We start from the raw sequence: 24923 nt of genomic DNA on the forward strand, positions 1-24923 counted from the left end.
GTGCTGACCCAGGCCTGCCCCAGATGCACGGGTCCCCAGGTCTGGGGCGAGCCTTAGAAACTGCATTGTTAATAGACACACAGGTGATTCTGACTCGATGGCCCTCGAAGCACACCTTGAGAAGAGGCTGCCCTGGACACTGAGGTGATGGACGCCATTTGCCGGGCAGGCCTCAGGGAGGACCCCTCAGCTTTGCTCAGCAGGGGCCCAACAGGGTCAGCGGGCAGTGTCAGGACCTCCGTTCTCTCCTTCCAGCGAGTTTATGAAGACCCTGCCGTGGGCCAGGGGCTTTTCTGGGCATGGAATAGGACAGTGGACAGAACACAAAACCCCTGCCCCACACAGCTCACAGTTAAAGGCTTGAGTGCTGAGTATGCTTGGAGTCAAACTTTGTAAAATATTTGAAGATACTTATTCTGAGTGGAATATGAGAGACTGTGGCCCGTGACATCATAGTCCCAGGAGATCCTGAGAACATGGGCTTGAAGGGGTCATGCTACAGTTTAGTTTTGTGCGTTTTAGGGAGACATAAGAGATAAATCAATACATTTAAGATGTAACATTGGTTCCGGAATGGTGGGAAAACTAGAAGGCAAGGTGGAGCTTCCAGGTCATAGGTGGCTTCAAGGATTTTCTCGGACGCGGGTAGTGGCCCACACTTGTAACCCCGGCACTTTGGGAGGCCGAGGTGGGTGAATCACTTGAGGTCAGGACCGCGAGACCAGCCTGGCCAACATGGTGAAACCCCGAATCTACTAAAACTACAAAAATGAGCCAGGCGTGGTGGCGCGTGCCTGTAATCCCAGCTGCTAGGGAGGCTGAGGCAGGAGGATCGCTTGAACCTTGGAGGTGGAGGTTGCAGGGAGCCGAGATCGCGCCACTGCACTCCAGCCTGGGCAACAGAGTGGGACTCCGTCTCTAAAATTAAATTAAATTAAATTAAATTAAATTAAATTAAAATATATTTTTGGGGTAAAATACTTCGGTATCTTTCGGGGCCTGCTATCTGCCAGGCCGGTGTCGTATTGCTACGGAGAGCTCGCCCAGCCAGTGTTAAGTCTGTTTTGATGTCAACGCCGGTCCCCATTCCAAAGGGAGGAGGGTCTGACGAGGCGGGTCCCCTCCGGCCTCTCCCCAGGGACGCCCTGGGCACAGAGGGGGGCCCCATCGGCTGGCTGGGGGGGCTGAGGATTTTATTTTCGGTTTGCAGCGCAAAAGAAGAGCAATGAGGCCAGGACGCGGATGGGGACGGCGAGGCAGCGGCGCCAATAAAAGCCGGCCACTGGCGGCCCGGCAGGGTCTCGGCGCCCCGCGACCGGCGGACCCGCCGTGGCGAGCGCGGCCGGGGGTTCGGGGACCGCCTCCGCTGGGCCGGGGAGGGCCGGACGGAACGCGGGCGCGCGGGCGCGGCTTCCGGCGGGCCAGGAGCGCGGAACGTGCGTCCGGGGCGGGACTTCCGGCGAGGCGCGGAAGCCGCGGTAGTTGCCGGTGAAGGTGAGCAGCGGGAGGATGCAGGCGGCGCGGCACGTCGTGTGCGCCCTGTCCGGCGGCGTGGACAGCGCCGTGGCCGCACTGCTGTTGAAGCGGAGAGGTGAGGCAGCCGAGGCCCCCGCCCGCCCCCGAGCGAATGTGCCCCAGAAAACCTGTCCCCGTCCCTCGTGGCCTGGGTCAGGCCGCCTCCCTCCCCAGGTCGGCGGGAGGAACCCGGTCCTCTGACCTCGGCCCCTCGCCCTCCACCTGTTTGGTCGGAGATGTGCGCGGCTGCAGCTCCGACCACCCGAGAGCAGTTGGCGCGCCGCTCCCCACCCGTGCCCACCCCAGGGAAAAGCCAGCCAGCCGGCCGGCCGGGGTGGGGAGGGGAGGGTTTCTCACGAGTCTGCGGCGTCCGCAATCGCCCGTGAGGCCGCGGACACGGGGAGGGGAGCTGGGATCGCCGGGGCCGGAGGCCTGACCTCTGCGCGCGCTGTGGCCGCTCGGTGGGAGCTCCTGTCCTCCCCGCTCAGCAGACGGGCACCTGCCGCGCGGCGGGTCTGCTTGTTCGGTGCCTCCTGGGTTCTCCGCTCGCTGGAGGTCAGACTTTTCCCCAGAAGCATCGGCATTGCCTCTGGGCATCTCAACGGAGCCCCACAGGTGCTCAGAATTCCTCGAGCCCAGCGCTGAAATGAGCACCTGTTTAGCTTCACCTGGGTGGCTCCCCGCGGGAGGCCGCATTCAGAGTAACGTTTGTGGAGCTCCGCTTTGCGCCATCTTTGCTTCCTGATCTCGGGCGAGTTAGTTAAGCCCTCCCATGTCAAATTCGACTAACACTGCCTCACAGGGTGACGGGAGGGCTTAGATGGTTTACTACGTATTGGTGGGTTTACCCCCGTGCCCAGCACGTACCAGGTACTCAGAAAACACTAGTGGCTATTGGTTTATGTTGTTAATAATTGTAGCTATTATGGTAGGTCAAGCAAGTGCCAAAGAGAAGGGTAGGCAAACCATAAGCAGAAACAGTTGTTGAGAAGGGAGAGTGGAAGAAAGCATCCTAGAGGTGGAAGTGTTCCGTTGAGGCTTGAAAGAAGAGTCGGATGTACCAAGCAGAGACTTGGAGGTGGAGGAGGTGCTCCGGGCAGAGGCTGCAGTGCAGGCAGAATCACAGAAGCCTGGAAGTGTTGGCTGGTTCTGGCCAGATGGAGGTAGAAGGAGGGGAGACTAGAAAACGTTAATGCTATATCAAGGGCTTTATACCGTTAGGTAGACAGCATTGGTCTGGTTGATCTGGGATGGAGTGGTCTCGTGTGTGTGGTGGTGTCGTCTTGGCAAAGCTTGGTCAGCACATTTCTGTAGTTTTGGGTACTATATGAAGCCTTCTTCAGCAGTCATTTGCCCTGTCTCATTACACCCAGCCTTCTAAAAACTAGCTTTCTCATAGAGGGCCGGCACCTGTGTAGTTTGCTAAGGTAGTGCAGGGCTAAAGTTGGCCTTTCCAATATTTGTGTGAATGTTTTGTTACAGTCGAAAAGGGAGAAAATAAATAATAAACTATGTAGGTGGTCACCTCTTACAAAATATTCAACATTTGAATTATCTTTATATCTGATGACTTAGAGTCTAAGTTGTAGATGGTAACTAGAAGCAACTTTTGAAATGACTTTCCTTTCCTGATAACTGAGTGGTGCTTTGGAAAATTTGGTTGAGTTTCAACTCTTCCTTCGTGCATTTCACACACATTGACTAAGCCCCTCCTGCTGGCATTGTGCTGATACACAGATGGGGGCACAAAGATGAGAGAATACCACCTCGTTCATCTTGGGACTCAGGCACCAAGTCGGAGACCGGAGCCCTGAAGCCACATGGCAAAGCAGGGACTGCCAGGCAGATCGGGCACAGAGGCACGGGAGCACAGCGTGTGTGGGACTGCTCAGAGCTCTGAAATCACTACCTTTTCACCCAGGGTTGATTTCTGTACTCTCTTTAACTGACCTTCCTCCCGCCCCCAGGTTACCAGGTGACAGGGGTGTTTATGAAGAACTGGGACTCGCTGGACGAACATGGGGTCTGTGCTGCTGACAAAGACTGTGAAGATGCTTACAGAGTCTGCCAGATCTTAGACATCCCTTTCCATCAAGTGTCCTACGTGAAGGAGTATTGGAACGATGTGTTCAGGTGAGTGCAGGTCGCAGCTCAAAGGAGGCTTCCTCACGCTGTGGATCTTGCGAGTGGAAGGATGGTGGTCGTCAGCCTGACGGACTCCTGTGCAGCCCAGCGCGCTCCCTCCACGGTGGTGCTGAAGCTGCAGGAGGCCTCGGCTGCCTTGGGGCCTCTGTGTTAGAGGCAAGGCCTGGACCCCACAGCACTGCCAGCTCTGTCACGCCTGTCATTTTTGCTACTTGCCTGAAGTCTGTTTAATGCTTTCTTGGACCTTGAGTTGTTGCTGTTGCCCAGCTAGGGAAGGGGAGCTAAGACTGAGGGCTCCCCTGGAAGATGGGCATCAATGCCTGTGTGCTGTGTGGGTCACCGATTATGGGGGTTCTGAGAGGACGAGTTAGATGATATGTGGCCCCTTGTGGCTCCGTGCCTTTGCAAGCAAGAAACAAACGGAAACTTTTGAAATCTCATACAGTCCCAATCATTAAGTGCTTACTGCATGCTGGGCTTGGGCTACATCTAGGAACATTAAGATGTCTACGCCGTGACCTTGTTCTGTAGGAGTCTGCGGTCTAGTTGGGAGCACATTATCCATCTTCACAAGAGATGATAGTGATACGTGGCACGTAGGAAATGCCAGTGATTCTCTGAAGAATCACTGAACCCGGGAGGAGGGAGAAATTTGCAGTGTGGAGTAATCAAGAAGGCTTCATGAAAGAGGAGGGCTTGCCAGCAAAGGAGTAGAGAAGACACTTCAGATGGGGTGGTGAGGGCAGCAGTGAAGTGGAGAAGAAATGCCGGGGGTTCATTGCAGGACTGCTGTGCAGTTTGCCAGGACTTCTGCTCCTGCAGTGGAAGGAGCGGAGGGCTCGTCCTCTGGTGAGCCCTGACCGTGTGGACTGTCAGGCAGTTGTCGGGCATCTGACACAGCAGGCCGTGTGCACAGGACAGGCTGCCCTGCCTGAGTGGGCTGTGGGAGCAGAAAAACATTGTGTTGAGTCCTCACTCTGTCACTTACTGTATGACCTTGGGCAATTTACTTGACTTTGTTTTTGTAATTGAAAAAATAATATTTTTCCTGACAACAAAGAACCAGAAGAGTTACTTGACTTTTCTAATCCTTAATTTTCTCATCTTTAAAAAGGAGATAACACTGATGCCTCACAGGGTTATGTAAGAATTAAGTAAGATTAGGTTCTAGTTTTTATGTCTGGTGTATTAGTAAGCATTCAATAAACATAGCTGTTTTTCTTTTCTTTCTTTTTTTTTTTTTTGAGGTGGAGTTTCGCTCTTGTTACCCAGGCTGGAGTGCAATGGCGCGATCTCGGCTCACCGCAACCTCCGCCTCCTGGGTTCAGGCAATTCTCCTGCCTCAGCCTCCTGAGTAGCTGGGATTACAGGCACGTGCCACCATGCCCAGCTAATTTTTTGTATTTTTAGTAGAGACGGGGTTTCACCATGTTGACCAGGATGGTCTCGATCTCTCGACCTCGTGATCCACCTGCCTCGGCCTCCCAAAGTGCTGAGATTACAGGCTTGAGCCACCGCGCCCGGCGCTGTTTTTCTTTTCTTTCTTTCTTCTCTCTCTCTTTTTTTTTGAGGTGGAGTCTTCCTCTGTCACCCAGGCTGGAGTGCAGTGGTGTGATCTTGGCTCACTGCAACCTCTGCCTCCCAGGTTCAAGCGATTGTCCTGCCTCAGCTTCCAAGTAAAGTAGCTGGAATTACAGGCACACGCCACCATGCCTGGCTAATTTTTGTATTTTTAGGAGAGACAGGCTTTCACTATGTTGGCCAAGCTAGTCTTGAACGCCTGACCTCAGAAGATCCGCTAGTCTTGGCTTTCAAAAGTGCTGGTATTACAGGCATGAGCCACTGCACCTGGCTGCTGTTTTTATTTTCAGGATTAAAAAGATGAGTCAGAGCTAAGCTATGAGGACGCAAAGGCATAAAAATGATACAGTGGGCGGGGCGCGGTGGCTCACGCCTATATTCCCAGCACTTTGGGAGGCCGAGACGGGTGGATAGCGAGGTCAAGAGATCGAGACCATCTGGTCAACATGGTGAAACCCCGTCTCTACTAAAAATACAAAAATTAGCTGGGCATGGTGTCGCAGCTTGTAATCCCAGCTATTCAGGAGGCTGAGACAGGAGAATTGCTTGAACCCAGGAGATGGAGGTTGCAGTGAGCCGAGATCGCGCCATTGCACTCCAGTCTGGATAACAAGAGCAAAACTCCGTCTCAAAAAAAAAAAAAAAGATACAGTAGACTCTGGGGTGAGGTACGAAAGACTACACACTGGGTGCAGTGTACACTGCTTGGGAGATGGGTGCCCCACAGTCTCGGAAACCACCACTAAAGAACTTACCCATGGAAACAGAGGCTGCCTCTTCCCCCAGAACTGCTGAAATAAGAAAAAGGAATTTAGAGAGATTGGGCCTGGGTCTGGGGGTGGCCCTAGGATCTGCTTTAACAAGCACTTCAGCTGTGCTGGTGTAGAGGGTCGTCAGGGTCTTTGAGAAAAGGTGTGATGGGGCTTATGACTGGTGTGTGTGTGGGAGACCAGAGAGGAGAGGACTCCGCCGTAGTTTCAAGATCATGCCGGGGTGGCTGGGGAAAGCCGGTTTAGGGGATTCCTCATGAGTGCTGTAGAGTTTGAGGTGACAGCAGGGAACCCAAGGGAGCTTACACCTCACCTGCTAGCGCAGCATCTTCAAAGTGTACAAGTGGAGGTGGTTTTTGAAGTTGAGCTCGGCTCTGAGGCCAGAAAGGAAGAGTGACTCGTCTTGAATACTATGGCAAGTTAGGAGTGGAGCTGGGATTAAAACCCGGCTTTTGGCCGAGTGCCGTGGCTCACTCCTGGAGTTCCAGCACTTTGGGAGGCGGAGACAGGTGGATCACAAGGTCAGGAGTTCGAGACCAGCCTGACCAATGTGGTGAAACCCCGTCTCTACTAAAAATACAAAAATTAGCCAGGCATGATGGCGAGTGCCTGTAATCCCAGCCACTTGGGAGGCGGAGGCAGGAGAATTGCTTGAACCCTGGAGGTGGAGGTTGCAGTGAGCTGAGATTGTTCCACTGCACTCCAGCCTGGTTAACAGAGTGAGACCCTGTCTCAAAAAAAAAAAAAAAAAAAAAAAAAACCCAGCTTTCCAGGCCGGTGCTTGCTGCTGCTTTCTGGCGATGCTTGGTAGGGACTGAAAGAAGGCAGCGGCTGGGCAGAGTCTTTTCCCTGGGGCGGCCCTCGAGCTCGCCCCAGGCCCCAGCCAACCTGCACTCTATCCTCACTCAATCCCCACTTCCCGTGGAGACATTGGTCTTCCTGCTGAACACTCACTTCTCTAGGAGGGCTCTGTAGCTCAGAAATTTCATTTGAATTCTTTCATTCAAGACCCACTGGTTTTCAAGGGTCAGAGTCCAGATGTGTTTTAACTGCTGAGTCTTTTCAGCTGCTCTCCCCGTGACGAAGCACAGAAAAGACTACTTTCCAGTGAGAGAAGGGGCTGGGCTACTCCGTAGTTTTTGCTAATACCAACTGACACACCTTCCTGTCTGCTGTTTAGGAAAGGGTTAACAGTATGTCTTTTCAAAAACTGATGTAAATGTTCACCCTCTTCAACATTTATTGCTGACTGTTACGTAGAAAGGACATAGACACAGATGGCATCGTAAGTAGTTTATGGTTTAATGAGCTTCCTGATAACTTTCTAATAATTAAAACAAAATGGAAAGTGTCATAATACCAAGTGTTGTTGCAAATACAGAACAAGAAGAGTTTCTGTGAACTTCTGGGGGAGCAAGAGGTAGGTAAACACTCGGTGCCTGCTAACGTTGAAGAGACACAAGTAGCATCTGAGTCTGTGCAGATCCACGATCTGTCTGCATAACAACCCTCTTGATCAGCATTGGTTTTTTTTAACCCTTGTTGATTAGTAGAGCGTTTAGGTTAAATGAAAAAAAAAAAATACTTATACCAAAATACATCAATTTTTAAACTCCCAAAATAAACATCATAACCCTCTTGAAGTGAATCCTCTAAGACTGTGAAATTCTTACTAAGTCTTGATGGTATCGTAGCATCTTTTTCCCATATTCAGTTAGTCTGTTAGAGCAGAAATTCACAGAATAAAGATGGCCTGATCCACTTTAAGCACCCAGGAGGTTGCTCATTCTGAGAAGTGTGTATTCATCACATGAGGAAAGTATTTTTGGTATATTTGCCCAGTGACCCAGCTTCCCAGGCTGAGGGTGCACAATGGCTCCTGGAGCCCCCGTGTAGGGAAACTGACTTTCTCCTCTGCTCTCGCACCACAGCAGTCATCCTCATGGAAGAAGGCTTCTGTGACCAAAAGTGTGGGGGTTTTCCCCCATACACCAAACAGTGGACACCAACTGGGTGTCCTTCAATTCAGCTCCGACACCATCTCCCTGGAGATAGTGCCAGATCCCAAAGGTTGGGGGGTCAGTCCCCAAGACTGACCCCCCAACAACAGTCGAAAGTATGAGCCTCTAGGATTTAGGACCAACCGGCTTCAAGTTGGGATTCCCATGACTTCCTCTTTGGGTTTGATTATTAGTAAGTTCCTGGAGTGGTTCAGAGAACTCAGAAAAACACTTCCTTACATTTTCTTTTAAAGGATATTGCAAAGGGTACAGATGAAGAGGTGGGTCGGGTGAGGTATGGGGGAAGGTCAGGGAGCTTCCACACCCTCCCTGGGGACCACCCTCTAGGAAGCTCCACAGTGTAGCTGTCCGGAAGCTCTCTGAAGCCAGTACTCTTGGGTGTTTACGGAGGCTTCATGACATTGCCATTCCTTCCCCCAGGATATAGAGCGTGACTGTCTCTGGGGAGGGCGTTAAGACCCACAGTCAGAAAGGCAGATGCTTGTAATCCCAGCACTTGAGGAGGCTGAGGCAGGAGAACTGCTTGAGGCCTGGAGTTCAACACCAGCCTGGGCAACATGGCAAGACCTTATCTCTACAGAAAAAGATGCTGTGGGCCCCGTAAGGTGGCTCATGCCTGTAATTCCAGCACTTTGGGAGGCCAGGAGTTCAAGACCAGGCTGGCCACCATGGTAAAATTAGCCAGGCATGGTGGTACGCACCTGTAATCCCAGCTACTCAGGAGGCTGAGGTGGGAGAATTACTTGAACCCGGGAAGCAGAGGTTGCAGTGAGTGAGCCAAGATCACGCCACTGCACTTCATCCTGGATGTGACAGAGTTAGACTTCATCTCAAAAAAAAAAAAAAAGTGTTGAAAAGAGTGCAGGTCAGAGGCCCATTCCTAAGGCCCACCACACCCAGCATGACAGCAGAAGACTAGCGGGCTATGGGAGGTACTTGCCAGGAACTGTGCATGGAAGCCAGTACATAGCATAGCCCTACCGCCCTGCAATGCAAGTCTAGGGGATTTCATTTCTGCTGTCACTCGGACATCTTCTCTTCCTTACCCGAGCCCTGCTGTGTTGGAGGAGTTCCAGAGGTGGGGGTTTAGTGAGAGCCTCACGACCACCCCCCCACTCCTGACCCCACGTGCCCTGTGAGCCTCCCCAGAGAGGGTGGTCCCGAGCCGTGGTGGCGGAGAGTAACACCTTGCTGTTAGGTGGCTCATGCAGCAGGCTATAAACAAATGTTTAATGACAGTGGCTTTGTATTGAAGCTCTTCTGTTTTGCAGAAAATTATAGTTTTGGTATAACAAGGAGAAATTCTACATTAAACAAGCAATTTAGTGAACGTAATCTTTTTTTTTTTTTTGAGGGATGTTTCACACTTGGAACTGAAGTCATTTTCTTTTATTCTAGTGATTTTTTGAATGAGTATGAAAAAGGAAGGACTCCCAATCCTGACATAGTTTGCAACAAGTACATCAAATTCAGTTGCTTTTTTCATTATGCTGTGGATAATCTTGGTAAGTAATTTGGGCTTAAAAAAATTTTTTTTTAGAGACAGGGTCTCGCTCTGTCACCCAGGCTGGATTGCAGTGATGTGATCATGACTCACTGCAGCCTCAACCTCCTGGGTTCAAAAGATTCTCCTACTCCAGGCTCCTGAGTAGCTTGGACCACAGGCATGCCACCATGGTGGCTAATTTTTTGTGGAGATGGTATGTCTCAACTCTGTCGCCCAGGCTGGTCTCAGACTCTTGGCCTCAAGCAGTCCTCCTGCCTCGGCCTCCCAGAGTGCTGGGATTCCAGGCAGGAGCCCCTGCGCCTAGCCTGTTTCTTCTTCTTGGACCTCCTGATGCTGAATAGTTTGCTTCGACCACCTCTTGGTGTCTGTGCCTATGCTTTGTGAATTCTAGTTTCTTTCTCCTGTTCCCTGCCATTGGGGGTCACCGTACAAGTTTCTGAAGTCGTGTCTCTGGCCTCTGGGTTTGCTGTGTCCCACTACAGCTCACCCTGTTGTGTGCGGCTACGAGACACCATTGTAAGCCAGGGACCGGGTAGTGTCAGTGCTTTCAGAGGTGACGTAGATGAGACTTGCAGATCTGACACGTGAGTAACCTAAAGCGGAGATGATGATGATGAAAGTTAGTTTGTGGAGTGAGGAGTAAACAAATGCCTACAAAACAAAAGGGCTGCATTTCAACACTGGACGGACACCAAAAACCAGGAAACGTCCTAGAGACAAACGCAGAGTCTGCACCCAGGTTCAGTAATTAATTCTCCTAGTACAAGGCTGGAAAGACATAGCATGGTTGCCATTGAATATGCAGAAAATCGGGGGGATTTAGGTGCCCCCATGCTGACTGAGCCAGGAGTGTGATGTCTTTTCGTCACAGCCAGCCAAATGAGCTCACCTTGATGATCAGAAAATGTCTGGGAAGGGGTGGTGCATCCACTGTGGTCCGTCCTGGTTAGACCACGTCAGTTCTTCAGGAAAAGAGTGACAGACTCACAACGTGAATTGATTTTTATTTTCAGTGTGTCCAGAAATATGTCCTCCATGAACTGTGGAGATTATTTTGGGTCCTAGAGGCAGGGGTCAAGGGTGTGAGTTAGGAATGCATTCTTTGTGTGACACCAGAGGACAGAGTTAGGACTGGCAGAAGAAGTTCCCTGGGGCAGAAGCACAGGCAGCTGTTGAGGAAGGGCACGCTTGCCTCTGGAGAGCACTAAGCTCTCACCAAAGGTTCTGAGGGAGCCCCGAGGTGGCTGGCCGTCAGGCACGCTGCGCAAGGAACTTCTGCAGTGACTGTGTCCGCATCTGGAGGAAAGGCGTGAGCAGCACACACAGGACGAGGGACTCCTGAGCCCACCGTGCTCCTCAGAGGCGCCCCGCCCTTCTCCTAGTAGGAGTGGTGGTTTTAAGGACATCGATTTAAAGTGGATTTTTTTTCTCTCTGAGAAACTCAGTCAAGATCAGATCATGTTTCTAAAGTGCCTTTTTCAGATCGCTAATACGCAGCAGTTAATTCGTGCTGTGTCTTCTGTTGACGCCGAGCTAGTGTGGTTGGTGAAGGATGGAATCCATTTTGCTGCACCTTTCATAAAGTCTCCTGAAATACTAGATATCTGTAATTTTTTTTTTTTTTTTTTTTTTTTTTTTTGAGACGGGGTCTTGCTCCGTTGCCCAGGCAGGAAGGAGTGCAGTGGCGTGATCTCGGCACACTGCAACCTCCGCCTTCTGAGTTCAAGCAATTCTCCTGCCTCAGCCTCCCAACTGACTGGGATTACAGGTGTCCACCATGTCTAGCTTAATTTTTTTTTTTTTTTTTTTTGTAGAGACGGGGTTTCATAATATTGGCCAGGCTGATCTAAATCTCCTGACCTCAAGTGATCCACCGGCCTCAGCTCCCAAAGGTCTGGGATTACAGGCGTGAGCCACTGCGCCCAGCCCGAACATCTGAAATTTTTACACGATGAAAAGGTTATGGACTTATATGCAGCTTGATAGCTTCTGTGACGTTGTGTACCATGAAACGAAGAAACAGTGTGCCGGATGGTTCTTCACTGTGATGAAAAAAATACATATTTATTACAGAAAATATAACAGAGGGGAAACAACACCTATAATTTCACTCACAGAATCAAAGGAGTAGACCTGAGATTTTTCTTCAGTGATTTCTATACAGTAAAAATAGTGGAATCGTGATGTTGTGTAGTTAAGTGTCAGGCATTTTCCCGTGTTGGTTAACATTCTCTGTTAGTACCCCCGTTGTTATGGCCATGCATTGTAATTCACCTCACATTCTCCCAGTGTTGAATGTTTTGGTTCATTTTGGTGGTTTTAATTTTTTTTTTTTTTTGAGACACCGTCTTGCTCTGTTGCTCAGGCTAGAGTGCTGTAGCACGATCTCGGCTCACTGCGGCCTCGACCTCTCAGGTTTGAGCAATCCTCCCACCTCAGCCTCCCAGGGACCTGGAACTACAGATGTATACCACGATTCCTGGCTAGTTTTTGTATTTGTTTTGTAGAGGTGGGATTTCACTGTGTTGCCCAGGCCGGCTGGTCTTGAACTCCTGAGCATAGGTGATCATCTGCCCACTTCTGCCTCCCAAAGCGCTGGGATCACAGGCATGAGCCACTGTGCACAACGTCCCTTAGTATTATGATAAACCCTGAAATGAATATTTTGTATTTAAATCTTTCTGTGCATTTCGGACTGTTTCCTTAAGCTAGAAATCAGCTTTTGAAAGGTCATAAAGGTGCAATAAAACTTTGTAGCAAGGTTGTACGGGGTTAAGAGTTCAAGGCTGCTGGTTTGATGGAATGTGGTGTGTGCCTCTATGTCCTGGGATCTCCATGTTTGGGGGTAGGGTGGACTGTGCAGCCCCTCAGCCTAAGACTTGGGGTCTGCACTCTTGTGTCCTGGTTTATGCTGATCAAGGCCTGTGAGTCTAAGTCTAAAACCTGGTCCTTGTGTTTTTTTAAAAATGTCACAGGGGCAGATGCCATTGCCACAGGTCACTATGCAAGAACGTCACAGGAAGATGAAGAAGTCTTTCAGCAGAAGCACATTAAGAGGCCAGAAGGGCTTTTCAGAAATCGGTTTGAAGTTAGAAATCGTAAGTTAAAGTGCCTGGGTCAGAGCTGAATTCTGTTTGAACAGAGTGAACTGTTTTGAAGAATGACAGTGGGTTGTGTCCGAGGATCGCTGCTCCCGACCCCGTACCCGCCCCCCACCCCCTGCCCCCCAGAGTAGCTTGTTTTGGATTCATACTTGAAAAGGTACAGTTACCAAGAGGGTCATTTTCCCGAGGGCCTGTGATTGTGCAGTAGGAGATGTCCCAGCTGGCCAGGGTGAGGGCTGGGGAAAATTACATCAGATACTGATAATCCAGCTCTAGACATTGTGTTAATGATTCAAGTGTTCCAGAAATATCTGGGTAAATGGTTGACAGTGATAATTGGGGTGCCATCAGTCTTGCCAAGGCCTTGTACTTAGCGTCAGGTGCTCAGGGGCCTGCGGTTCAGGCTGACTTTTAATGTGCTGTGAGCTGGGGACGTGCTGTGGATCGCATAGGGTCAGCAGTCGGGCTTTGTAGCTCTGTTCACACATGAGTTTATATGTGTTAGGGAGCCAAGTTTCACCTTTCTAGAAAAAAGTCAATACCATACAGTGAGCTGGGAAGCTGCTGGCTTGTCTGGCGTACGTTTATGTGTAAAGAGGAATTCCCTGCATTGTTGAGTGAAAATGCAAGTGGAGCTCAGAGTTGTGTTTCTGCAGGGAGTGTCCATCATTGTAGGATCTCTGGAGGGCAGTGTTTCTCCTTGGTCCAGAAATTCAGATGTTGGAGGGAGCCTTGTCCCCGCCATCTGGGGAATAGGGGTCTCTGGGGCTGGGGTAGGGCTTTACATGCACACATATTTTTTTTTTCAGAGGCAGGGTTTCACTCTCAACCAGGCTGGAGTACAGAGGCCCCATCTCCTCTCACTGCAGCCTCCACGTCCTGGGCTCAAGTGATCCTCCCATCTCAGCCTTGCTGAGTAGCTGGGACCACAGGCCTGTGCCACCACACCCGGGTTTTTCATTTTTTGTGTGTAGACGTGAGGTCTTGCTATGATGTCCGTGCTGGTCTTGAACTCCTGGGTTCAAGCGATTCTCCCCCCTCAGCCTTTCAAAGTGCTGGGATTACAGGTGTGAGCCAGCATGCCCAGCCTCACACATTGCATGTTGCTCTTCTCAGCCGTCCGTGAGGCGTGTGCTCTCATCCCGTTTCACGCGTGAGGAAGCCAAGGCCTAGATGAAGCTGTCTGACCCGGGCATCTTGGGTGGCAGAGCTGGATTTCAGTGCAGTTCTGCACACCCACAGTCCCTGCTGCTTCTCCTGTGCCAGGCCCTAGCTGAGTCCTCCTCAGCATTGCTGAGCCCATCCTGGAGGCTGCCGCGATGGCGCAGGGCTGTGCGTGGTCAGGGATGCCCTGAGTGTGCCAGCAGTCATCCACCGCCTTCTGTTCTCTCTCTCCTCCTCTCCTCATGGCAGAGGGTGATCAGGTACCTTCACTGACTTGAGCCCAGAGAAGAGCAGCCCACTCCCCTAAGACAGCACCCCATTTCAGGAAGACATGGGTTTGAGTTCAGAGTCCTGCCACTTGGGAACTGTGGGGTGAAATTCACCAAGTAATTGTGCACGTACAGGGCTTGAGGAGATGGAGGGTTTATTTCTGTGTTGAATAGATGCGCCTGCCTACCTCCTAGAACACGGTGCCCTGCAGAGCCATGGGCCTTTATTATGGGTCACGTGTTCTTGGAAACTTCCGACAGTACTGGTGCATGCGTTTTGTTGAGTAAGTTTGATGTGTGGGAGTTCTGATGGTGTCTTGGCTATCACTGTGTTTTGTAGCCACACTCAAGGTTTCTATTCTATTCTTTAGTTCCTCTGGCCTGGCCTGGGTCTTTAGGGAGAGCACCCGCGGGGGCAGTGAAGGGCCTGGGCTCAGCGTCGGTCGGCACCTGACACCGGTGCTCCTCGGCCCGGCCTGTGGCTGACGGCTTTTCCCGTGCACGGTGCGCTACCAGCAGCCTTGCCGAGCAGCACGGGAGGGTGTGTCACTGGGGCTCCAGCACAGGCAGCCTCCCCCGGCATTCGTTCCCGTCTGTGCTTTTCTTCTACAGTAGTTCAGTGAGGGTCGCCAGCTTGTTTTTTTGAACATCTTCGATGTTTAGTTTGTTTTAAAAAGACTCAGAACTAGGAGAAAATGCAAAGAGCTCCTAGTTTTCTGAGGTTTGACTATAGTTAGATTGGGGTTGAAAGTGGATTCTGAGGCTGGGTGTGGTGGCTCATGCCCGTAATCCCAGCGTTTTGGGAGGCTGAGGCAGACAGATGATGAGGTCAGGAGTTCGAGACCAGCCTGGCCAACATGATGAAACCCCATCTCTACTAAAAATATAAAAATAAAAATAAATTAGCGGGGTGTGGTGGCGTGTGCCCGTAGTCCCAGCTACTGCAGAGGCTGTGACAGGAGAATCACTTGAACCCAGGAGGCGGAGGTTGCAGTGAGCTGAGATCGCGCGCTACTGCACTCCAGCCTGGGTGACAGCGAGATTCCATCTCAAAAAAATAGAACAAACAAAAACTAGTGGACTCTGGGAAGTGCTCTGCTTCTGTGGTGACTGATGGCCGAACTCAGTCTCACTTCTCACTCAGTTCTGCTGTCTATACCCGACAAGGGAGCAGGACTCGGGAGGCGGGGCCATCTCAGCTCGGCCACCTGCACCTGCGTCACTGTGGGCGCGTCACGTGTGATGACTAGGCAGGCTTCAGTTTCCCTCTGTACCGTGGGGATAATTCTCCCTCTCACGGCTAACGTGGGAATCAGCAGACGGAGAACGCGTGCTGCATGCGTGGCTGTGCCGAGCCAGGAAGGCTGCGGGCGCTGCCTGTGGCGCGCGCTGAGTATAATTCGTAAGGAGGAGTTGATGAGAAAGGTTGACAGACGCCGTGAAACTGACATTCATCTTAAGTGTGTCACCACTGATCACTGAACCTCAAAGCGGGGAACTGGACAGTTCTAAGCCAGGTTTACGCATGCCTCTGCCATGTTGCCTTAAAGCCAAAAATGGTTCTTTACTATCACATAGGGAGTGTTGAAGGAACGGCAGGGGCCCCTAACAGATGTCGGCCGAGACGCTAAACAAAAAAGCGTCTGTACAGAGAAAGCGAATGCGTTCACAGGTGGAGCGCTGCTGGAGGCCGCGCTGCCCGCCCGGCCGTGAACCCACCGTGGTGCCGGCACGTCTGTGGGTGCTGGAAGAAAGCGCAGCGGACACGGTGTCAGGGCAGTTTTCTGCAGGCCGCCAGCCTGCTTAACTTTCCAGGATTTGTCTGAATTTATTTTAGGTTTTTTTTTTTTTTTTTTTAATCACTTCAGAACATTTTTTTCATGTGATGTTTCGTCTAATCTGAAGTGTGAGCTGGAATACTTTGTCATACAAAATCCTTGGTCTTTCTGGAGCTGCGAGTGTTTCTCACGTTTACCCCAGTGGTGGTCTTTTCCCTAGCAGTTGCTATTGAGTGTTGATCTCTGCTTCTGACAGGCTAGGGCTAGTCTGGCTTAGTGAACAGAAGGACACTGTTGAGAGTGAAGTATCATTATTTTTATTCCTGCAACGTCTTTTGTTCTTTATTCTTGGCAGCGGTAAAACTCCTCCAGGCAGCTGACAGCTTTAAAGACCAGACCTTCTTTCTCAGCCAGGTTTCCCAGGATGCCCTGAGGAGAACCATCTTCCCTCTGGGGGGATTAACAAAAGATTTTGTAAAGAAAATCGCTGCTGAGAATAGACTTCATCACGTGCTTCAGAAGAAAGAGGTACGAGTGAGCAGTTCCCTTTGATTAGTGCCCGTGTTCCTTTCCGACTGCATGGTCCAGGGAGCAGCTGGGGCCTGGGGATCCCACGCCACTTCCCCTTCTCCAGGACCTAACGTCAAAGGCGAACCTTGGAGCGGTAGGAAGAGTTTGCTCAGGCGCCTGGTACAAGGCTCTGCTGACATTGGGAGCATCCTCGACGACGCTCCTTGCTCTTGCCCCTCCTCTGCCCCTACGTGGTAGGCAGCTTTCCCCGAAGCCTTAGTAGCTGGTGGGCTGCTCTTGGGATGGCCTGCCTGCCAGGTGAGTGCCAGGCAGTGTGATGGAGAGACCCCTGCAGGGGCAGGTACCCTGTCACCTGCTCGCCCGCCGTAGACTCGTATAGTGCCATCTGTTCCAGGCACTGTGCTGCTGGGCTGCGAGAACACGGCGATGCGCACACAGTTCCATCTTTGCCTCCACGGAGCTCACCTGCGAGCCGGGGGCGCAGACAGGAGGCCAAGCACTGTAAACCTAGAAAGCGTCTGTGGAGGGAGGTGTAGGACCCTGGGAGGGAAGCACTCATGGAGTCTGAGAGGAGGGAGTGGAGATGACAGGGCCTCAGGAAGTCACACGGAACCTGAGACCTGAAGGATGAGAGGATTTGGTGTCCCGGAGAGGGCTGGGAAAGGCCAGACGAGGGAGGGGCCGTGCAGAGGCCTCGAGACGAGGAGAAGCCGGCCTGGGGTGCCTGCCCGTGGCCCCGGGTGCTTGGGAGGATCGAGTGCACCCAGGAGTTTGAGGACAGCCCGGGCAACATAGCAAAACCTGGCTCAAGGAGAGCGAGCCCGGAGCGTTGGCAGAACAGGGTGAAGCCAGTGGGAGGGCCTGGGGATGGAGGGCGAGGGGTGGCAGCCGTTGCTCCTTCGTGTCTCTTCCTGGTAATGGAAATGGCCATACCGTTCAACAGGAAGCCCTCTTCCCTAAAGAGCACGCCACCCCCGCCCTCCTCTCCTCTGGTCTTCCGTTTCCAGCGTCACTCTGGTGGGAGCTGTAGTCAAGAGAGACACAAACCAGAGAGTAAACGATGCAGCCTCTGACGGGGCCGGGGTGGGGAACCCACGCAGCCCAGGCTCCCCAGCCAGGACAGCTGCGGTTGAGGAAGGTGCCTCTCCTCTGGCTTCCCTGGAGTCCTCCCCCGAGGCCTGGCTTTCCTGCTTCCTGCCCCTCCTCTGCTTCTCACAGGACAGTGGCCCGAAGGGGCTGACTGGGTGAGGTTTTGTCGAATAGGGTCAGACCTTGCCAGGCCAAGACAATGAGGCGTTCGTTCTCTAAGGCCCTGGCGGGCAGCCGGGCCCCTACCCTGAAGCAAATTGTGGGGTGAGGCCGGGAGGCCCTGGAGCAGGGTGTGCGGGTGCAGTGCGGGCCACCCCCACCTCTGTCCCTCTCACCGCTGCCTTCTCATTTCAGAGCATGGGCATGTGTTTCATCGGGAAGAGAAATTTTGAACATTTCCTCCTTCAGGTGAGTGGTGGTCTTTGACACAAAGAGATGGGGCCACGTGTCTGCCCTGGGCCCGGATCTCCATCAGTAACAAAATGCTTGTTTTCCAGTATTTGCAGGCTCGACCTGGTCAGTTCATTTCCATAGAAGACGATAAGGTTGTGGGAACACATAAAGGTGAGGCGCAGACTCTGCCACTTGTCGTCTGAGATGCCTTGAGTTGTGGGGTTTCAGCCCTGGGAGACGTAGCCAAGGGTGCCCGTCATCCCTTCCACTCGGCTGGTGGATCGTAGAAGGCTCTGTGGGGTGGCACCGGCACCTTGATGAGGACTATGCATTTTAAGATGTGGCCGCAGCTGAAATACTGGAGTTCATGAGGCATGCCTCTGATTTGGAAGGGCAGTCCTGTGAGTTACCCCTATCAAGTCCCTGTACAAAGAATGATTTCCTCACTGTGTAAGGAAAGTGTTAAACTACCTAGAACTCCACGCTGCTGGAGGGAGTAAGGTGGACGTCACGGTATGACTAGAATCTTGAAGGACCCGTGCGGTGATGAGGCCAGGTGTCCCGCCGGCAGGGCTGCTGCTTCTGCGCCTGCTCTGTGGTGAGGACTACGTCAGCCTGTGTTGTGCCTGGTGTGGGGGACGGGCTCCGAGTAGTCACCAGCCAGCGCTGGGTTAGTACAGTGGTGGGGATGTGCCTTCTGCTGTGATCGTCAGGCAGTCTTGACCTAGCGCAGGACTGAGCTGTGGGATGGGCCCGGAGCGCCGGCTGCTGCTCAGGGATGGGGCGTCCGGCAGCGAATTGGAGATCCTCAGGAGCACGGGGCTCCCGAGAGCCTGGGCTGGGCATTCCTGAGACAGGCCTGCCTGTGTAGCTGCCAGCGCCGGTCCCAGCGGGAGCCAGTGAGATGACTCAGGGCTTTTACCTGCAGTTCACTGCACTGCAGGAGGCTGCCGGCCCAGGCCACGTGGTGAATCCATGTGGTTCTCTCTGCCTGCGTGCACCACTGCAGCAGGGGGAGGCAGTGAGTTTGCCATCTCCTCTCTGACATTCATTGTGAGGGTGCGGGGCGTGCAGAGTGTAGCCAGGGAAGACTTGGGCACAGAGTGGCGGGGGGCAGCCCGAGGTAGGTAGTGCATTAGATTGACACTGTGTTAGATGCACAGCTGTGTCATGGGCTCAACGAGCAGGGCCTAGTAGTGGCACACAGGGCCCCCAGCCACATCCTGGCCCTGGGGTCAGGTGTTCCTGCAGTTAGAACCTGTACCTTACGGGGTCTAAGGTACCTGCTCATGGCCACTGCATCCTGTGTTTAGCCCAGGCCTGGATGACGATGGGATGCGCTCAGGTGCTTGGTCAGTGCTGGCCTGGGTGGTTGGAGAGTCAGCTTCCAAGTGAGCTCCTCCGTTGCCGGGCTTGCTCTGGGCTGCCCTTGGAGGTCCACAGAGCCTTCCCCTGCTGTCCTATGAGGAGAGGTGTGACATTTGGGATGGAATGCGTTGCCCAGCCTCATGGAGAAACTGTCTTTCTGTAGGTTGGTTCCTGTATACCTTGGGCCAGAGAGCAAACATCGGTGGCCTGAGAGAGCCCTGGTACGTGGTGGAGAAGGACAGTGCCAAGGGCGACGTGTTTGTGGTGAGTGGGCTGGCCTTTGAGGTGGCCTGGGCTGCTGCTGGCAGGGCCAGCGGTGCTATGGACCAGGGCTTGGGAAGACTCCAAGCCGCTGCGGCGTCATGGAGCTGGTGACTCACTCTGTTACTGTCCTTGGGCCCTGCCTTCCTGCTGTGTCCTCCTGGGACTGGCCATGGTGGCAGGAGGGTTTAAGGTACTCCTCGGGCCCTGTGGTCTTCTGCCCTCTCCCTTAATCATCACTGAACCCCTGTACACAGATAACAGTTTCTCCACTTTTACAAAAGAGAGCAGCGAGACTCAGAGCTTGGGGGGCTCGTCTAGTGGCCTCAGTGCTGAGGACGGTGCCTGCCATGGTAGAATCCAGTGAGGTGTGGTCAGGCAGGTGCAGATGGCCGAGCCTTCCACCACTGCAGGGGCTTCACCACCGTGACCCCTTCACCACTGTGACCTTGGCCTTAAAGTGGGGGTGCCTGTCGGGAGCAAGCTCACCCACCTTCTCCCCCTCTTCCGGGGATCTTGCCAGTGTCTGGAGGCATTTTTGAGCAGGCAGGGGCATGAGTGCTACAGCTCAGTGAGCCAGGCCCGGGCTGCTGCCAGCCGTGCTCAGCGCAGCCTCCAGCTTGGTACCACAGCCGGCTCATGTGGCACGAATGCTGAGGGCTCCAGGGCGCCCCTACCTTCGCATTCTGCCCCACAGGCTCCCCGGATAGACCACCCAGCCCTGTACAGGGACCTGCTGAGGACCAGCCGGGTGCACTGGATCACAGAGGAGCCGCCTGCAGCACTGGTCCGGGACAAGATGATGGAGTGCCACTTCCGAGTCCGCCACCAGATGGCACTAGGTGACTGGCGGGAGGGCTTCCCTGGACGGGCCCTTTGAAGCCCAGTTTCCTGAGACCAGATTTGGGCCAGGGAAGGGAGACCCTGGGGCAGGCACGTCCCTGTTGTGGAGATTACCTTCTGTGTCCTGTGCCTGCCTTGAGGGAGGCCGGGAGCAGGCCCCGTGTGTTAGGCTGAAGCAGGCGAGTGCACTGTCCGGCCGTGCCCAGGGCCTGGGCTGGTGCCTTTTCCTTCCCCTCTGAACGGGGGTCTCACCCCTGTGGGCTGGTGCCCCTTTTTCCCTGGGGCTGACCAGGCAAGGCCTGTGCCCCCTCCATAGGCCCCTGTCTTTCCACCCAGTGCCCTGCGTGCTGACCCTTAATCAAGATGGCACCGTGTGGGTGACGGCCGTGCAGGCTCTGCGTGGCCTTGCCACGGGACAGGTGAGTGGGGCCCAGCTGCTGCTGCCGCCCTCCGTGAGGACTGCACTGCTCTTCACCAGGACACCTGGGTTACAGAGGAAGGGGCTGAGGCCCAGAAGTAGGGTGTGAGCAGGTCACACAGCTGGTGAGGGCATGGTGTGACCAGCCTCTCCCGGGGGCTCCTGCAGTGACAACTGTCAGAGGATTTCCACTCTGATGTCACCAGCCAGCTCCTGCTTGGGCCCTCAGAGGCTCAGCTGCTTCCCTGGGCCCCAGATGCGGGGGCAGGAGGACTGTGCTCAAGAGGCAGAGGGTCGTGCCCTGGGGCTGCGTGTGCAGGAGGCTCCGGTGGGGGGGCGCCGGGCAGGTGCGGGCACTGGGAGGGAGTGAATCTGGGGTGAGGAGAGCTGAGGTGTCCCTCTGGCTGCCACCATGCTCTGTTCTGTCACAGCCCAGATTCCCAAGGGCTGCAGAGACCTGCCAGTCCTTGGAGTCCCAGGAGAGGCCCCTGTGACTGTCCCACTCAGGGAGAGCCACCCTGACCCTGAAGACCTTCCCTAGTGAAGCTGCGGGGCGCCCCTGGCCTCTCCTCACTTGTTAGGCAGCAGCAAACCCTGCTCCCCCTGGAGCTCCGAACACAGGCCAAGCCCCAGAGGGACTGCTCTGCCCCTACCTGCCCTGGGCGGGCCCCCTTCAGAACCCGATGCCAGGCCCTCTCTGCCCTGCAGTTTGCCGTGTTCTACAAGGGGGACGAGTGCCTGGGCAGCGGGAAGATCCTGCGGCTGGGGCCGTCTGCCTACACGCTTCAGAAGGGCCAGCACAGAGCTACGGTCGCCACCACGAGCCCCAGTGACAGCCCAGAAGAGGGCCCAGACCTGCGTCCCTCGCTCTGACAGAGACGGAGCTGCTGGGAGGAGCCTGGAGGTGTGGACAGGAACTATCCTGGAGCTATCCTCACAGGAACGTGAGCAAGAGGGAGGTGGGGTGGCCAGGCAGAAGGTAGCGTGGGCACCAGGTCAGCATGGGTGAGGCTGCCCTCCATAACCAACGGTGGGCTCCGCTGTCCTGCCAACCCTGGGGCCTCTGCCTCGGCCAGTGGAGGAAGTTGGGGCACAAACCTGCCTCTTGGGCCCCAGACTCCACTGGCGACAGCTTCCTGACTGGCCGGGCTTCCCTCTCTGCAGAAGGTACAATTGCCTGCGCATGCCCCACAAGGCCAGCAGCCAACTCTGGAGGGCTTCGGCGCAATGTCTCAGATTCAGCAGAAGCTGTTGGCCAGGGGGTCAGAGGGCCAAGGATCTGAGCTGCTCTCCTGGCCTCTTTCCTACCCCCCCACCAGCACCCAAGGCTGGCACGCTCCAGAAGCTGTGTCCCTCAGATGACCTTCTGAAGACCCGGGGTGCCCCAGGAGCACAGGCAGGCAGGTAGCCCTTCCTGCCTGCATGGGCGCCCCCAGTGGCCTGGCCTTAGCCACTTGCCACACCTCTCCATGAAGACAGAAGGGGAGGGAAAGGAAGAAAAACATCTTCCGGCCAAGAGCTGGATGCTCATACCTCCCCGCTCCCTGCTCATAACACAAATGAAAGCAAAGCCCTTGCTCTTCTCCCCACCCAGGTCATTTCCAAGATAATCTCAGTGAGACGCAGGGCCCAGGACAGCACCCCCTCGCTAGCTTCAAACACCCTGAGCCTGCCTTGGGCCCAGGCCCTGGCTCCCATGTTGTCCCATGTTGTCCCATGTCAGAGCCTTGCCCGGCCCAAGCCCTTTCCTTCTTGGGGAGTTTTTTTTTTGTTTTTTTTTTTTTTTTTTCCAAGAGACAGGGTCTTGCTCTGTTACCCAGGCTGGAAGTGCAGTGGTGTGAGCACAGCTCACTGCAGCCTTGACCTCCTGGGCCCAAGCAATCCTCCTGCCTCAGCCTCAGCCTCCCAAGTACCTGGGACAACAGGCATATACTACCACACCCAGCTAATTTCAATTTTTTTTAAGAAACAGTCTTGCTGGCCGGGCGCGGTGGCTCAAGCCTGTAATCCCAGCACTTTGGGAGGCCGAGGCGGGTGGATCACCAGGTCGAGAGATCGAGACCAACCTGGTCAACATGGTGAAACCCCGTCTCTACTAAAAATACAAAAAATTAGCTGGGCATGGTGGCGCGTGCCTGTAATCCCAGCTACTCAGGAGGCTGAGGCAGGAGAATTGCCTGAACCCAGGAGACGAAGGCTGCGGTGAGCCGAGATTGCGCCATTGCACTCCAGCCTGGGTAACAAGAGCGAAACTCCGTCTCAAAAAAAAAAAAAGAAAAAAAAAGGTCTTGCTACGTTGCCCAGGTTGGTCTTGAACTCCTGGCCTCAAGCGATCTTGCCTCAGCCTCCCAAAACACTACAGGAATGAGCCACTGTGCTAATTTTTAGCAGCTAATTTCTAAAAATTGTAGAGGCCGGGCAGAGTGGCTCGTGCCTGTAATTCCAGCACTTTCAGAGGCTGAGGCAGATGGACTGCCTGAGCTCAGGAGTTTGAGAATAGCCTGGGCAACACAGTAAAACAGTGTCTCTACTAAAATACAAAAAAAAAAAAAAAAAAAAAAAGCTGGGTGTGGTGGCATGTGCCTATAGTCCCAGCTACTCAGGAAGCTGAGGAAGAATTGCTTGAACCCAGGAGGTGGAGGTTGCAGTGAGCCGAGACTCCGTCTCCAAATAAAAATAAAAATTGTTTGTAGAGATGGCCCTCAGCTAATTTTAAAAAATTGTAGGGATGGGGTCCCGCTGTGTTGCTCAGTCTGGTCTTGAACTCCTCCCTCAGCCAGCCAAAGTGTTGGGATTACAGACATGAACTACTGTGCCTGACCCTCCTTGGGGGTCTTAACAAGCCTTGCCTCCAGGGTGGGGAGCCCAGGGCAAGGCTAAAACGCTGTGATTGAAGCAGCTGTAGTCACCCGTTACCTGGGCTGGGGGAGTCTGCACGTCCCGGGGCTTGGACAGTGTTTCTGCTGCTGTCTGTTGAAACGTGATCACAGAGGGGCTTGTTCTGCCGTCACCCACCACGGTCTGCTGCCGATGCTCTCCGGACACACTGCGGAGCACTCGATGGTCCTCAGGTGGACATCTTGGCCTGGTTGACGGACAGGCCTGCTCCGGGCGGCCTGGACTGCTCTCTTATGCTTCTGATGGTTTCCTGTTAATCATGGCTTTGGCGGTGAGGTAGAAATACTCTATCACATTAGCCACTGAGCATTCTGGGATGTAAACATTAGCGGAGAAAGCAAAACCTGAAAAATGACCCGAGGCATTGGTGTGTTCGAGGTTTTCTTCACTTTTCTCAGATTTGACCCGGGGGTGTCCCTAATCTGTGGTGCTATGCAGCCAGCACCAGGACACGGACTTTAGAGACGCCTGGGGAAATGGGGATGCTGTGGGCTGGAGAGTGTTGGGGTTCCCATTTTTCTCTTTGCTGTCACTACTTTTCCCTAAGCGTGGGCCCTGCTGGGTGGAAGCGTGAGGCGGTGCAGGTGGCTAGAGCTCTGGGAGAAACCCATTTTACTGGATGGAGAAACCAAGAGAAGGGACCCCAGGAGTGAGAAAATGCAAGGCAAATCCCAGCAAGGAGAGGGCTGGAGAAGCGGACCCCCACATCCTCTGCACGTGCTGACGCACGTCCCTGCTCACCCCGCCTGTGAGTGCAGGCAACGACCCAGAACAGCCGAGTTCAAGGGCTGGCCTGGCGGTGGACCTGCAGCTCATGGAAGGAGACAGAACCAGGGGCCAGGACCTAACTGGGTTGCCTGCTGCTGAAACAAACAGATGAAACGACACTTAAAACGAGGGTGTCAGCAACCCAGAGTCTAACACTCCACGTGACAGGTGAGGATTCAACCTGTAGTCACTCAGCACACAAAGAACCAGGAAAATGCGAACAGAAAAGACAGATTTCAGCCCCAGGATACTCAAACGTTCAAATGATCCCAGAAGTCACAGCAGCCCTAGTTAGAACCATGCCTCATGAAGTAAAGGTGAATACTCTTGGAATGAACGGAAAACTAGACGTGCCCAGCAGAGAAATACAAAGGAACCAAGTGGAAATTTAAAAACTTTACAGTGTTTGAAATACAAAATTTACTGGGTGAGTTCAGCAGCAGAATCAAGACGACAGAGGAAAAACAGCGAACTTGAAGATGGAGCACCGGAAATCAAAT

At 53.5% G+C, this 24923-nt stretch overlaps 1 protein-coding gene across 7 annotated transcripts; it reads left to right on the top strand.

Annotated features, from left to right (window-relative positions):
• The first annotated feature begins 1462 nt into the window (after positions 1-1462).
• TRMU (tRNA mitochondrial 2-thiouridylase) lies at positions 1463-24015 on the top strand. Of its 7 annotated transcripts, none has more exons than XM_010343314.3 (11): positions 1463-1591; positions 3483-3648; positions 9431-9537; positions 12515-12637; positions 16210-16382; positions 17829-17882; positions 17972-18038; positions 19399-19499; positions 20194-20338; positions 20676-20758; positions 21466-24015. In XM_010343314.3, the coding sequence occupies exons 1-11, from the start codon at positions 1510-1512 to the stop codon at positions 21628-21630; spliced, it is 1266 nt and encodes a 421-aa protein (XP_010341616.1). In that variant the 5' UTR covers positions 1463-1509; the 3' UTR covers positions 21631-24015. The 7 variants fall into 7 exon arrangements, 6 of the variants coding, with proteins under 6 accessions (XP_010341616.1, XP_010341618.1, XP_010341620.1 ...); XR_012515475.1 differs by having other exon boundaries at positions 1471-1591; positions 20656-20758; positions 21466-21553; XM_010343316.3 differs by lacking the exon at positions 9431-9537.
• Positions 24016-24923: the final 908 nt, after the last annotated feature.

The sequence above is a fragment of the Saimiri boliviensis genome, chromosome 21, assembly GCF_048565385.1.
Source record: "Saimiri boliviensis isolate mSaiBol1 chromosome 21, mSaiBol1.pri, whole genome shotgun sequence".
Lineage (NCBI taxonomy): Eukaryota > Metazoa > Chordata > Mammalia > Primates > Cebidae > Saimiri > Saimiri boliviensis.